The sequence below is a fragment of the Pipistrellus hanaki genome (genome assembly GCF_964339955.1).
Source record: "Pipistrellus hanaki genome assembly, chromosome: X".
Lineage (NCBI taxonomy): Eukaryota > Metazoa > Chordata > Mammalia > Chiroptera > Vespertilionidae > Pipistrellus > Pipistrellus hanaki.
This window is the reverse complement of record NC_140524.1, coordinates 43,292,795-43,307,925: the sequence shown is the minus strand read 5'-3', so window position 1 is coordinate 43,307,925 and position 15,131 is coordinate 43,292,795. Positions and strand designations below refer to the sequence as shown.

General features: G+C 36.7%; 1 protein-coding gene across 2 annotated transcripts in view; it reads right to left on the bottom strand.

The window, feature by feature from the left end:
* The window catches only part of DCX (doublecortin), a 158,099-nt gene that overhangs the window by 8,477 nt on the left and 134,491 nt on the right, over window positions 1-15,131 (bottom strand). For both annotated transcript variants that reach the window (XM_084870497.1, XM_084870496.1), the window contains exon 6: window positions 5,952-6,046. In XM_084870497.1, coding sequence (XP_084726623.1) covers window positions 5,952-6,046 — 95 coding nt within the window. The remainder of the gene's footprint in view (window positions 1-5,951; window positions 6,047-15,131) is intronic.

Below are 15,131 nucleotides of genomic sequence, written 5' to 3'. Positions count from 1 at the left end.
AAAACAAGTCCAATAAATCTAAAAGTACTAAAATCATGTAAAATGTGTTCTTTGACTACAGTAGAACTAAATTAGAAGGCAAAACAAAGATATTTGGGAAATTCACGAATATGTGAAAATTAAACAACACATTGCTAAATAGCTAATGAGTCAAAGGAGAAACTATAAGGGAAACTACAAAATATTCAATTAATAAAAATGAAATAAATAATATAGCAAAAGTTATGGAATCCAGCTAAAGCAATACCAAAGAGAAAAAAAAAATTATGAGATGTTCAGTATATGCTAGCTCATAGAAAACAAAGAGTAGTAGATTAGTGGCATCCAGGGCATGGGTAGAGGAGAAAAGACCTGTTATTACTTATGGGCATATTGCTCCTTTTGGGGGTGATGAGCATATTCCTGTACAACTGTGGGATTTATTAAAAAAATTAAACTGTACAATTTTAAAAGGTATAACTTATAGTATGTGAATTATATCTCAATAAACTCTTAATTAAAATTAGTACCTTTGAAAAATTTCACATTGACAGCTAAATACTATTTATGTGATTCTTACATATAAAACCCTATACAGCAATATGCAATGTATAATGTATATGTAATATTCAGCATGTAATTATGTGTACAAATATGAGACAGTTTTGTAGTAGCTTATGACAACATTGTGACTATTGATGAATTCCACCAGTTAAATTTACACAGAAGCAAGTCCACTGTAGTAGAAGGAGCTCAGGATTAAGAATCAGGAGACCTAATATCTAGGCCTAGCTTTGCCTTTTAATGCCCCCTCTCCCCCTTCAGAGCTTTTATTCTTATATCTAAAAATCAAGGAATATGCGGACTATAAGGTCTTTAGGGTTTCTTCTAGTTATAAAAATCTATAAAATGTAATTCAGATCATTGCATTTTTTTCTTTATACCAAAGCAAAGAAAATTAGACACTGCCAAGTTATTGAACTCCCTAGACATTTTTAAACAGTACAAAAGGGCCTTTTCATTAGGGAGACCACCATCATAGAGTCCCACCACTCTGAACCACTGGGCTTCAGCATTCACCCCTGCTCTTAATTGTTCATGTAACAGATCCTTCGATGTAGTTGTTTGGCTAGTGGAAATAATTATGAGAAGATTGTTCCAGACTCTTATCTCAGAGGACAGGGGAACAGGCCTCAGGGTAGAAACTTGAGGATACTCCACTAACAGCTGCTCTGTCTTGGAATGGGTACAGTTAGATACAGGCCATGGAAAGAATCCATATGACTAGGCTTAAGTGTGAACGTCTGTCCTCCATCAATTTATTTAATATTCAAAATATATTACCTTGTATGGGTAAAACAATGTTTAGAAAAAAGAATTATCTCAACATTCTGTTTTTGTTGATTGATATGTATAAATACAGAAATACACATATTGCTTAACAATACACATAATTTGCACCTGAAATTCATTTGCTTAGTCCCTTGGAGCCCTACAGAACAAAATGTTTGTAACAAGTACAGCTGTGCTGGCGATATTTTTGCATTAGAGGAAACAAAATCTTAGTCTCTGGTCCAATAAGCTTATAGTCCAAGGAAAGTCAGAGAGGAGTTTTAAGAAACCTGGCTTCTAGTTTGAGTTTGCTTTTCCCCAAATGTGCTCTGCATTTTTCTTACGGTTTGGCTTTGTTTTTGCTGATTTTTAAAATTTTATTTATTTTTTATTTTTTCCATCACCATTTATCCACTCTCTGCCCTCTTCCACCCACCCCCCATTCAATCACCACACTGTTGTCCATGAGTTCTCTCCCTTTTTTTCTTTTTTCCTAATCTACTCTCTCCCTTCTCCCCCTTGGCTGCCCCACCAGTGCTGTCTGCCTGCTCTCCATCTATGAGTTTGTCTCTATTTTGCTTGGTAGTACAGTTTGTTTATTAAATTCCACATTTGAGTAAATTTTTTTAAAACTGAAACTCCCTGTTCTCTACACCAGTGATCAAAAGCCTACCCAGGCTTCAAGGGCCAACTTAAATGTCACCTAGTCTGTAAAGCTTTCCTTGTCTCCCATCTTCTTTTGTGCTCCTGTAGTCCTTTTGTTCCCTCTTGATTATACTACCAAAATCCACTTAGAGTCATGTCTGTGATTTAAGGGTCAGGATCCTGCTTTATTCATCTAACTATCCTCCAAGCACTTACAGGATGACAAAAAAATGTCTGGAAACACAGAATAAATGTATATTTAAGTAATATTAGTTACATTTTCAGATAGTATGTCAAATACATTTTCCTCCAATCTCCAGACAACATTGCAAACAAAATGCCTCCAAATTTAAAGCCATAAGTACAACACTAATCTGTAAAAAATATAAAAATAAATGAAAAATATATGTTTCTAAGCTTTTTGTACATCTTTAATATGTTACCTTCTCCCAATTGTTGAATCATACTAGAGTTGTCTTTAACCCCGGCCCTTCCTTTTTCTCACCTATAAAATAGAAATGCTACCTGCTCTATCTTTTTCAAAGGGTTATCACAAAGGTAATTGAGAAGATGGCTATGCAAAAAGATTAAGCAGAATAGAAATGCAAAATGTTGTTCTCATTAACTATACAAGGATTCATTTTGTGTCCATATTGTAGTACTTGAGTATGCGGACTTTGGCTAACCCCATCACAGCTGCATTAAAGAGGATTCTCCATGAGCTGCTTAAGAGGGGAAGCCAAGAGGCTGATTACAGCTTTGGGCCCTGCCAGGGTCATCAAAAGTTACCAAAGGGATGTTAGGACTTCAAGTTTCTTTCCAATTGCACAGGAGGAAAGTAATGGCCTTAGCCACCTGCTTCCTGTTTCCACCATGACTCACACCTTTCAGGTCTACTTGGATGGACATTCAGATGAGACCAGCTTAGGTCCACTGTCCAAAGACCTTAATGGTGTTAAGGTTCAGGTGGCTGTGTTAAAGGAGGAGCAATAAGTTGAGACTAGAGCCTCAGGGGGGCTGAGCCAAGGTCACAAGATACTTTTAACTTATTTAGGAAAACCAGTTAACTTTCCATCATTGCTTCCTGATAGGATGCACCAGGAGAGGCACAGAATAACTTCTATGACGATTCTGCTCCAAGTGCATAATCTGAATTTAATAACAAGAAATTAATAGACAAACCTAAAATTAAAAAACTTTATACTACATAACGGGTCTGTACTCTTCATTTGTATAATACAGTGTCCTAAAAGATTCAAAAACACTCAAGAATGGTACTATATTAAAGAATACTGCCAAAACCGGTTTGGCTCAGTGGATAGAGCCTCTGCCTGCGGACTGAAAGGTCCCAGGTTCGATTCCGGTCAAGGGCATGTGCCTTGGTTGTGGGCACATCCCCAGTAGGGGGTGTGCAAGAGGCAGCTGATCGATGCTTCTCTCTCATCGATGTTTCTAACTCACTATCCCTCTCTCTTCCTCTCTGTAAAAAAAAATCAATAATATATATATATATTTTAAAGAATACTAAAGAAACCTGGACAATGAAGGCAATGTGTCATCCTGAATTGGATCCTGGCCATAAAAAGAATGTTACTAGGGCATATGATAAAATTCAAATATGGATTGTAGATGCTAGTATCATGGCAGAGAAAATTTCCTGATTTTGATAGCTAAAATAAATAGCAAAGTGTGTGTGTGTGTGTGTGTGTGTGTGTGTGTGTGTGTGAGAGAGAGAGAGAGAGAGAGAGAGAGAGAGAGAGAGAGAGAGAGAGAGAAAACAAAAAATAAAGTCAATGGGGCAAAATATAAACAACTAGTCAATCTGTGTAAAGACTATACAGAAGTTCTTCGTTATTTTGCAACTTCTGTAAGTATGAAATTATATCAAAGTGAAAAACTTAAAAATGACTTAGAATTAAACCAAAATATAATTTTAAGAATTTGCTGTAAAAATTATATAATTCAGTACTAACTTGGTTGGTTTGCTTAACTGTCATTAAAAGAGTTATTTTAAAATTAAAATGACACACTGAATATTTCACAGTTAAACAGTTAAGGCCTGGCAATGTTGCCACCTATAGCTTGTTCTAATTCTTCAGTGGTTAAATTAGATTTAGAATTGACTACTAAATAAATAAATAAATAAGCAAGCAAGCCTGCAAACCCAACAAGGAGAAATGGTTTAATTCACCTCACTGGGCTTATGAATAATAGAACTTCAGCCTAAATGAACTTAGCATGTCAAATTAAAAGCTGAGTGACTCACGAGCGCAGACCAAATATATTCCCATGTTTCTCCCAGCTATTTGGGGTAGGTACTAATATAAGGTGCCAGGGTAGGTCACACTTCTCAGGGAAAATATAAGGGCAGAAATGCATAGGGCAAATATAAAGTAATAAGTAATGTAGCATATAGGATGTTCTGTGTAGAGAGTGGAAAAGTAGAATTAGGCTACTCCCCATCTTGGAATATCCACATTAACAAACTGCTGCTCAAAAGAATAACTGAAAGTTCTCTGCAAAAGTAATTTTCATTCATCTCACAATTTCTGAGTAATGTTGGCTACATAAATAGTTCAGCATCTCCTCCTTTGGGGAAACCAAATAGCTCAGCAGGACAATCAGAAGATTCTGGTCAGGGTCAATATCATAGGTTAAAAGGGTCACTCAAGGAATGCAACAGACATTAGGTATGATGGAGCAGGTAATGGTTTTAACCAGGAAATTAAAACCCAAATGCAGAGAAAAGGAAATGAAAATGGATGTCAGGTAGTGGTATACTGTTAAATATTTAACCAATGACTTTATGTAGGAACAAAACAACCTTGATTTGTAGTCTTTGCTGATTCCCATGGTATAAATCTTCCTACAACAGCTGTGTTCTAGTTACCAACACAATATCACTGAACACAGAGTTGGGAAGCAATGTACAGTCAGGTCTCATGACCTTGTACAAACTGAATCCAGCCATACTACTGGCAATAATCTGGATACTAGTCCTCTGTCTGCTACTACCTAGTAATGTTACTACACTAAGTAGCTTAAGGTTTCAATTTCCTCCTCTGTAAAATATTAACCTCACAAGATCACAGTGAGAATCAAATGAAACTAGTTTAATTCCATCTTAGATCTCCAACTTTGACCATCTTTGGTTCTGTGATGCAGTTAGCCACATTGGTGAATTTTGCCTTTTCCCATCTCACACCAAATCTGTGAACAGGCAAAATACAAGAGAATCATAGAGAATAGAGCTCTACAATGTGCCAATCAGAGCAAAAACCACATTTATATCACCTCAGTGATGAGGCAGTAACCACTCCATATTTTCTATACAGAGGAGATTTCTGGATATTAATCTATTTTAGAAGTGGAGCTAGATAATCTATACACTTCTATTATTTTAATTGTATATTTATCTGAGATGACTTAGAAGTGCACATGATGCCTAGGACCAATGGAGTATACATATATGCCCTCTCTTCCAATGCTGCATCATAATCTGTCTGCAAATACATAGTGAAACTAGGATCTGTTCATATTTTGAGGTCCAGCAAATCTAAAGGAACTAACTCAGTGCTAACTTTCTTTGAGTGCTATACTTATGTCACTTCTATTGACTGGTGCCTATGAGACATAAGTTTCCTTTAAGGTCCTCTTCACTATGCCTCTGAATTGGACAGACAAGTGCTCAATCCATCCCCCGACTCAGTTATTTGGTGACACCATTAGCTCAGAATGCAGAGTTGGGACCTCTGTACCTCTACCTTTTGGGTAAATGTAATCAGTATTAAATAAACCAGGGTCAGAGGATTACATAAAAGTGAATGGAAGCTAGACCCCTGCTGTGATTTTCAGGGCTTCCCACTAATGGACCAGATGAAAGGAAATTATAGCCTTGATGTGCCATTGAAGCTGATGGAAGAGAAAACCGTAACCAAGCCAATCAAAAAAGTCCAAGTGTAAAGGGGTATAGTAAGGTATAAGAGACATAATACCTTGTGCTTCCGGAGGCTGCCAGGACTGGTAGGTGTAGAGATGGGAGACTGCTTAGACTTGGGGGTAGAGAGCTGGCTGCTGGAGGTTCCATTTGCTAGCCCAAGGCAAGAGAAAAGGAATGGATAAAAATCAACAGCATATCTTTTCCCTCTGCAGATACTAAGGACATTCAAACAAGGCACACATACAAACAAGTTATTTGACGAGTAGGACAAAGGTGAAAAGAAACACATTCCTCAGAAAGACATTAAGTGCAGTCCTCTCATTAATCAGATCTCTGAGCAGTGCAAGGCAGCAATCCTCCCACCCTTTCCCTTGAGTGCTTCAAATTACAGAGTCTGGTTCTTTTCAAACTTTTTTCATATTCATTACCAAGTTTGACCTTAACAACATTTTTGTGAGGTAGTCTGGGAACATCTTATTTTGCTTCAATTTTGTAAGTGATAAAAAAGTGAGGCACAAAGAAATTTTGTGCCTTAGCTTTAAAGGAGAGGAAATATGGGTGGTTCGATCAAGGCACATCCCTTTTGGTAGCAGATGATGTGGCAGGTTCAGGACAGCCCCATTGTCAATCTCTCTCCACTCTCTCTTTTCCTGCTCAACTTATCCTCTCCCCTCCCCACACACTCTTCCCTACCTCATCCTGAGCAAAAAGAACAAAAGGAACAAAATAGAAAAGGGACTAGTCAGAAAGAAGAATTAAGAAGTAAAGTAGAGCCCTAGCTGTTTTTGGCTCAGTGGATAGAGCGTCAGCCTGTGGACTGCAGGGTCCTGGGTTTGATTCCAGTCAAGGGCACATGCCCAGGTAGATAGCGGCTCGGTCCCCACTGCAGGGGGGAGGGGGAGCTGCATGAGGCAGCCAATCAATGATTCTCTCTTATCATTGATGTTCCTATCTCTTTCTTCCTCTCCTTTCCTCTCTGAAATATATATATATATATTGAAGTAGAAACACAAAATAAAACATAAAAAGGCTCATACAGCAAAATGAGTGGAGGAAAGAATTTAAAAAAAAAAGTGAGAGAAAGAGATAATGAATGGAGGAGTGGGGAAATAGGGTAGAGGTTTGGAGAAAAGAAGAATGGGGAACTTGAAATAGAGACAGAAATAGAGAAAGGCAGACAATGGTGGCCAAAGTCAGAGTGCACCCCAATCTGTCTCTAGTCAATAAAATGCTAAAATTGAAATGATTTAGTATTTAAAATGTTTGTATTCCATTATGTTTGCAATTGTTTTATGTTCCTTTATAATTAGCTTTTCAAATATCCAATCAAGTAAAAAGAAATGTGCATTGACTAGAACAATTAAACAGTATTCATATAATTCATGCTAATGTATGCTTTTTAAAATGTAAGTACTTGTGTTATTAATCAGAGATATTCTGAAATGTACTTTACAAATATAAAGTCAAATATTCCAATGGTGTGAGGGTGGAGTAAGAGGGGTAGAGGAGGAGAGAAAGAAGGGAGGGCAGGTGTGGGGGAAGGGAGGGAGGGAAATAGGGAGGGAGGTAGGGAGAAAGAGAGAAAGAGAGAGAGAGAGAGGGAGAGAGAGAGAGAGAGAGAGAGAGAGAGAGAGAGAGAGAGAGAGAGAGAGAGAGAGAGAGAGAGAAGGAGGAATTAAAAAAAATCCAAAAAGTTAAGACGGACAATGGCCTGAGAGTGTTGCTATTAGTCCCACAGGTAAAGCATAAACTGTTGTAAACAGTTCCTGAGAATATACTTCCTCTGCACCACTTATGGTAATGCTTCCCTAGATTCTGCAACCTGGATACCAACTATAGAGAGGAAATGGACATTGGTGTGGTGGTTGCTGCATTTGCCTAAGTGCATGTGGGCTGAAAAGTAGGCACTTAGATATCCGCTATCTGGCTTTGCCTGTGTATTCACTCATCTCTCATCCACTCTCTGAGAGACATTTCTCCCTGTCTAGATTCCTGGAAATAATTCATTAATTTAGCCAGTGGTTACAGGGTACTTCTCTAAGCCAGACCAAGTACTATATATCGGGATTTCAGAGATGAGTCATTTCCTATGTGAACACAGAAAAGAATACAGCAAGCTAAGTGCTATGACAAAGCCATGTAAGGGGTATTATTGGATCCCAGAGGAGAGACTGAAATCAGGGAACTGGGAAGCAAACAAGAGGAAGAAACACCAGAAAAAGTCTTGAAAATGACGATGTAATAAACAAATTTATACAGACAGAAAGTAGATTAATGGTTGCCAGGGGCTGTCTATGATGAGTGCAGGAAGGAGGAGCTGGGGGGAAATAGAGAGTGTCTGCTAATAAGTACATAGTTTCTTTTAAGGGGATAAAGATGTTCTGACATTAAATAGTGGTTGTTGCACAACTCTGTGGCTGAACAAAAACCATTAAATTGTACATTTTAAATGAGTAAATTGCTCTATGAATGGTATCTCAATAAAGTCATAAAAATAACGAATTGAAGCTAGTTAGACAGGGAGGGTAAAAATGGTATTCTAGTATTTAGAATTGCACCAATAGGGCCAAAGTCATGCAGGTGTAAATGAATATAGAATGTTTACAGAAGAGCAAATAGCTCAAAATGGCTGAGTCATAGGGTGCTAGCAGTGAGTTCTAAGAAATAAGACTGGGAGGAGGACAAAGGCCAAAGCCTGGGGGCTCTTTGTGATGTTTCCTTTTTTATTTTTTATTTTGATTTGTAAAAGAAATCTGGGAGTGATACCATCACATTTGAATTTTAAAACTATTACTCCAGTTGCTGTGGTAAGACTTGGGTGAGGTGGGGTAGGATAAGGAAAGGGTAGAAACAGATATGGGTTAGAAGACAATGCAGTAGTCCAAGTGAGAGTCAATGATGGCTTAAATTAAAGCACTGGAGAAGGAGAGAAAGTACATGGTGGAAGATAGAGACATATAGGCCAGTCAAGCTTACAGTATTATGTGCACATACCATATAAGCCACCCGAAGAACATGACCCATGCCAAACAATAGGGAGACTGGGGTAGCTAAGCTTAGTCAGTGTACTAGGTTTTCTGGTGAATAAAGGAGGCACTTCAGTCATCATCCTCTATAAGATAAGCCTAACATGGTCACCAGAATAACAAGTACAAAGGTCTTTGAGGATATTTTATTCCCAAAATAATATAAGTGCCAAGAGAGCAAAGGGTTTTCTCTATTTTGTTTAATGCTGCATCGCAGTTACTGGAATAATGCTTGGCACAGAGTAGATGCTCAATAACTATCTAATGAACATTTTTTCATTTTTAAAATTAAATTTATTGAGGTGACCTTGGTTAATAGGGTTTTATAGGTTTCAAGTGTACATTTCTATGATACATGATGTATATACTGTATTGCATTATGTGCCCACCTCCCAAAATCAAATCATTCAGTCACCATATTGTTTTCCCCCTTTACCCTTTACTACCCTCTACTCTCTCTCCTTAGGTAATCACCATATTGTTATTTGTGTCCATGAGTTTCATTTTTATATCCTATATATGAGTGAGATCATATGATTCTTGACTTTTTCTGACAGCCTTATTAGAATAATATTCTCAAGAAGCCACAAAGGGACAATATGTTCTCTGTGGAGCCACAGAGGGGTAAAGTAATCAGTTACTCTTCAGGGAAAGGAAGGAGTTACTATGCTGTATGAGGGCCTGCCCAGCAGAACCTGGCCCCTAATATTCAAGAGGGAGAGCAATCTTGGAGATCTGAGCAGACATAATCAGAGTCCCCTCAATAAGACCGAACATCAGCCAGGAAGTCTAACAGATGTAGGCATCCCTAGGTATGTTCTGACATTTTGTTTCACATGATTGCTGTATCCTTTGGCAACAACAGATTCTAGTTTCCCAGCATTTGTCAGCCATTCTACAAAGTGAAAATTGTCTCTCCTACCCCTTCCATTCTTATCTAGCTGACAATGAGCTTACTAATCTTACCAAAATGTAGAAAATTATTAACCACAGTACATCTACATGTGAGTCATTTTCTACCTATTGGCCATAGAGCTACACACACAAGTTCTTTTTCAACTTCTAATTATTTTTTTCAGTATCTTCTGAAACTCTCATCCCAAAATTTTAGGGGTAATACATATTCCATCTCTATGTTCATATATGTCTCCCTGCCACCACCAACCCAAGCTAAACAATCTTAAGCTAGCTACAAAGGACTTCATTTTGTCATCAACACTCAACAAACATTTTGTGTGTGTGTGACTAAAATTTCTATTGGTAGTTCATCTTATGGTAAAATTCCTGAACATGCAATGAACCTAAAGCAGTCATATTTTTGTGCAAAAAAATAAAATTTAAAGATATCAAGACTGCATTATAAAATTTACAAAAGCCTCTATTAATAAAAAGGGGGGAACAGTAGGGTAATATCATGTAAGGAAAAAAATATCATATAAGTAAATTAGATCTAGAAAAATTTTACTTTACAAAATTAATTTTCATTTGTAATGCTAACAGCAAGACACCCATGAAAAACGCACATGGTGTCTAAATAAGACAAAGGGAATTTGGGCAAAAATAAAAAGGATCCCAAATCAATTATATAGAAAAGATTCCTTTATTAATATGTGGAAATCAGTTTTTAATCATTTAACTGCCACTCACTACATTGTTGAAAAATGAAGATACTTTCTCATATTTCCCGATGGAATGAAACCCAAACGTGGACATTAGAGAAATAAGAAAATGTAGACATGCATCAGTTGAAGGAATGCCTACATTTACAAAGTAGGTAAAATATATTCATATATGCATTTCTTCTATGGGTTTCATGTGAAAAACCTGGGAGAATGCCATTTGATATAGATTCTGAAGCTAGTTCATATAAATGTCAAGTAAAAGAACTAGCAGGGAAAAAAACACATATGTGGGCTGCAAAACTGCACATGTTCCAAATGGGCAAATCCAAATGAAAGCCTGTCACAGTTCATTTTAAGAGTGGCTGAAAATAATAAGGCTGTGTGATATCCCTTGTTTCCATTCATTATTTTTTTTACTAAAACCCTTCACTCTTGTATCTGAGCTTCTATTTCTCAGCTGCAATTAGAAATGCATTTAGGAAGTCTTTGCCCTCTTTTAATTGTCTCTCTCTCATTAGAACCACAACATTGTTTCACTGTTGTCACCTTCTATTTACTTGTAGTCCAAATTCTTTCACTACTTTCTTCTCATTGTACCATTAAAATTTTTTCTCCTCTACAAAAAGGCACTTAGTTTCAAAAAAGTCCCCCTCTACAACATCAGGAACTTTTCAATCCTAAACCATTTTATCAATCTTATCAATAAAAACCAGGATAATAATTAATGTTTACTGAATGTCTATAGTATGAGTATCCATCTTGATTTCTGTTTACCAGTTTTTATCTCTATCCCTCCCTTTCTTTCTCTCAGAGCCACATTTAGTTAGTTATTTTCTTATTTTTTAAAAAATAGTTCAACAATTTTTAATAATTTTTTTTATTTTTTCAATTATATTTGACATATAATATTATATTACTTTCAGGTATGTAACATAGCAATTAGACATTTATATAATTTATGAAGTGATTGCTCCAGTAAATCTAGCACCTACCTGACACCATAAACCATTATTACAATCTTATTGACTATATTCCCTATATGATACTTTATATCCCCATAACTATTCTATAACTATCAGATTTGTACTTCTTAATCCCTTCACCTTTTTCACCTAGCCCCGCAACCTTCATCCCATCTGGCAGCCTTAAAATGTTCTCTGTATCTATGGAATTGTTTCTGTTCTGGTTGTTCATTTATTTTGTTTTATAAATTCCACATATAAGTGAAATCATCTGGCATTTGTCTTTCTTTGACTTCTTTCACTTAACATAATGCCATCTAGGCCCATCCATGTTGTTACAGATGGCAAAATTTTATTCCTTTTAATAACCCTTTAATATGCCATTGTATATATGCACCACTTCTTTATCCATTCATTTCTTGATGGACACTTAGGTTGCTTCCATACCTTGGCAATCTATAATAATAAAAGAGTAATATGCTAATTAGACCAGACAGCTGAATGACCTTCCCTATGTCCTTCCAGATAAAGCCAGGGCTCTGAGGACCAAGGTACTTGTACAAATTTTGTGCATCAGGCCACTAGTTGTAAATAATGTTGCAATGAATATATGGATGCTTATGTCTTTTCAAGTTAATGTTTTGGGTTTCTTTGAATAAATACTAAAAGTGGAATTGCTGAATCTACTTAGTCTCTTGTTGTGGCATTTGTTTTAAAGTCTATTTTGCCTGGTATAAGTATTGCTACTCAGCCTTTTTGTTTGCTTGTCTCCATTTTCATGAAATATCTTTTTCCATCCCTTTACTTACATTCTGTGAATGTCTTTATATATGAAGTCAGTCTCTTATAGACAGCATATGTAAGGGTTCTGTTTTATTGTACATTTCCTGTACATATGTCTTATGATTGAAGCATTCAATCCTTTTGTATTTAAAGTAATCATTGATAAAATGTAATTTATTGCAATTATATTAATCATATTTTGACCTTTGTTTCTTTTTATTCTTAAGGAAGAAATAAACTTTAACATTTCTTATAATACTGATTTAGTGGTGAACTGCTTTAACATTTTCTTATCTGGGAAGCTCTTTATCTGACATTCCACACTAAATGATAGCTTTGCTGAGAAGAGTAATCTTGGTTGCAGATCCTTACTTTTCATAACTTTGAATATTTGTTGGCATTCCCTTCTGGCCTGCAAAGTTTCTGTTGAGAAATCAGCTGACAGTATTATGGAATCTCCCTTGTAGGTAACTAACTGATTTTCTCTTGTTGCTTTTAAGATTCTATCATTGCCTTAATCCTTTGGCATTTTAATTATTATGTGTCTTAGTGTGACCTCTTTGGATGCATCTGTGCTTCCTGGACTTCAACATCTATTTCTTACATCAGATTAGAGAAATTTTCCATGATTATTTTTTTAAATAGGTTTTCATTTTCTTGCTCTCTTTCTTCTTCATCTGGCACCTTCATAATTCTAATGTTGGTACACTGTAAAGTTGCTCTGGAGACTCCTTAAACTATCCTCATTTTTAAAATTCGTTTTTCATTTGGCTGTTTCTGCTTCCTTCTCTTCCAGTTGCTGATTTTTTCCTCTGCTTCATCTTCTCTATTGGTGATAGATTACCTGTAATGTAATCAATGTATTCTTCATTTCTGACTAGTTCTTTTTTATGTTTCCTATCTCATTTTTTTTTAATGTTTCCTACCTCTTTACTGAAGTTCTCACTGAGATCATTGAGCATCCTTATAACCAGTGTTTAGAATTATGCATCTAGTAGATTGTTTAATTCTTTTTTTTGGAATTTTATACAGTTCTTTCCTTTGGGATATGTTTCTTCATCTTCTGATTTTGGCTGCCTCCCTTTGCATATTTCAATTAATTAGGTGGAGCTGCTACATCTCCAGACTTTATAGATTTGCCTTATGTAATATTCCTGTAGGGCCAAGCTTCCCCATTCACTCAATATGAGTGCTTTAAGTACAACTCCTTGTGGTCTGTGTGTACCCTACTGCTATAGTTTAGTCTAGATTGCTGTTCTCACTTGAATGGGATGAACTTACTCACAGGCCCGTCAGATTTGATAACTGGCTGCCCCACAGCAGAGGAGCTGTTATGCAAGGGCCCAACCCAGGCATTTGCTCTGATTGGGAATTAAACCTGTGACCTATTGGTTCCTGGGTTGACGCTCAACCACTGAGCCACAACTGCTGAGTTCATCATGGCTTGTTTATATCCTTAGCTATAGGACTTCTGTTCAGATAGATTTCAGGTGGTTTTAAATGATGGATGTTCTGAGGTTTAGTTGTAAGTTTGATGTGATTGTGGGTGTACCATGTTTACCTATCTGTTCTCTTGACTAGAAGTCAGTGATATTCTTATTTTTTATGGGGAAACAAGCTTCTTCCAGTTTAGGGGGTAGCAAAGTCAGAATTTGAAGGTGGGTTTCTCTGAGTCCAATGCTATGAGTTTTTTGGTTTATTTTCAGTGATATTTTTTCTATATTACTTTTTTATTTTAAAATGAATTTCTTCTGGGACTCCTTCCTATGACAACTTTCTGCTTGGGGGTAGAAAGAAGGGTGAAAATTTGTGGCAGAGAAAAGAGGAATAGGAAAATGTGAAAGTAAACAGCATAACATATCATTTTGGCTTTATCCTGCTTAATCTAGTTGACATTAGAAAGTGATCAGCAAAATCTGTGAGTCATCAAACTGACTGGGGCCATAGACAATATTATAAAACAATAGCAGACAGAGATACCATCACAGCATGTAACTACCCTTATGCCACATATCTCTCTGGGAAGATGGTATCTGTTCCATGTCTATCACCCCCCTCAGCTTGCACTCCTCAGCTATACAACACAGTTGCCAAGCTTGGCCTAGCACAGTCTTGATTCACTAGATTCTCTGAATGATTATGTATGCCTTTGACCCAGTACTCATGTTTAAATTCTTGGCTCCATCAGAATGGAATAGTAGAAGCATAGACAAAAAATAGCTGGTAAAGTAACTAGTCTGATTTACCTAAATTTATAGGGATTTAAATGTGTGGAGAAGATGGATGCCCAAGAGTGAGGAATAGGTGGGGGAAGTCAGTTTCCACATAATAAGGACAGAGTCCAGTTTATTACATGAGAGGCCAATGACAAAGTGTAGTCACCAACCAGGCAGAATTGATACTAATTTTCTAGACTATGGATTCCATTATCTGGAGGCCAGGCTGATCTCTAGAAATTAAGATGAACTGTGTATAAAGTGAATATAAGTAGCCCCAACAAGTTAGAAAGGTCGTTATACTTTCTGGCTTCATTCCTAACTGGTTTGGCTCAGTAGATAGAGTCTGCCTGGAGACTGAAGGGTTCCAGGTTCGATTCTGGTCAAGGGCATGTACCTTGGTTGTGGGCACATACCCAGTGGGGAGTGTGCAGGAGGCAGCTGGTTGATGTTTCTCTTTCATCGATATATATATATATATATATATATATATATATATATATATATATATATATATAAAACAAATACTTTCTGGCTTCATATTCACATGCCTAGAATGACATTGGACTGAAAGGGCCAGCTTCATATCTACTTAACACCCAATTGTTGACTGGAGACCAAAGTGA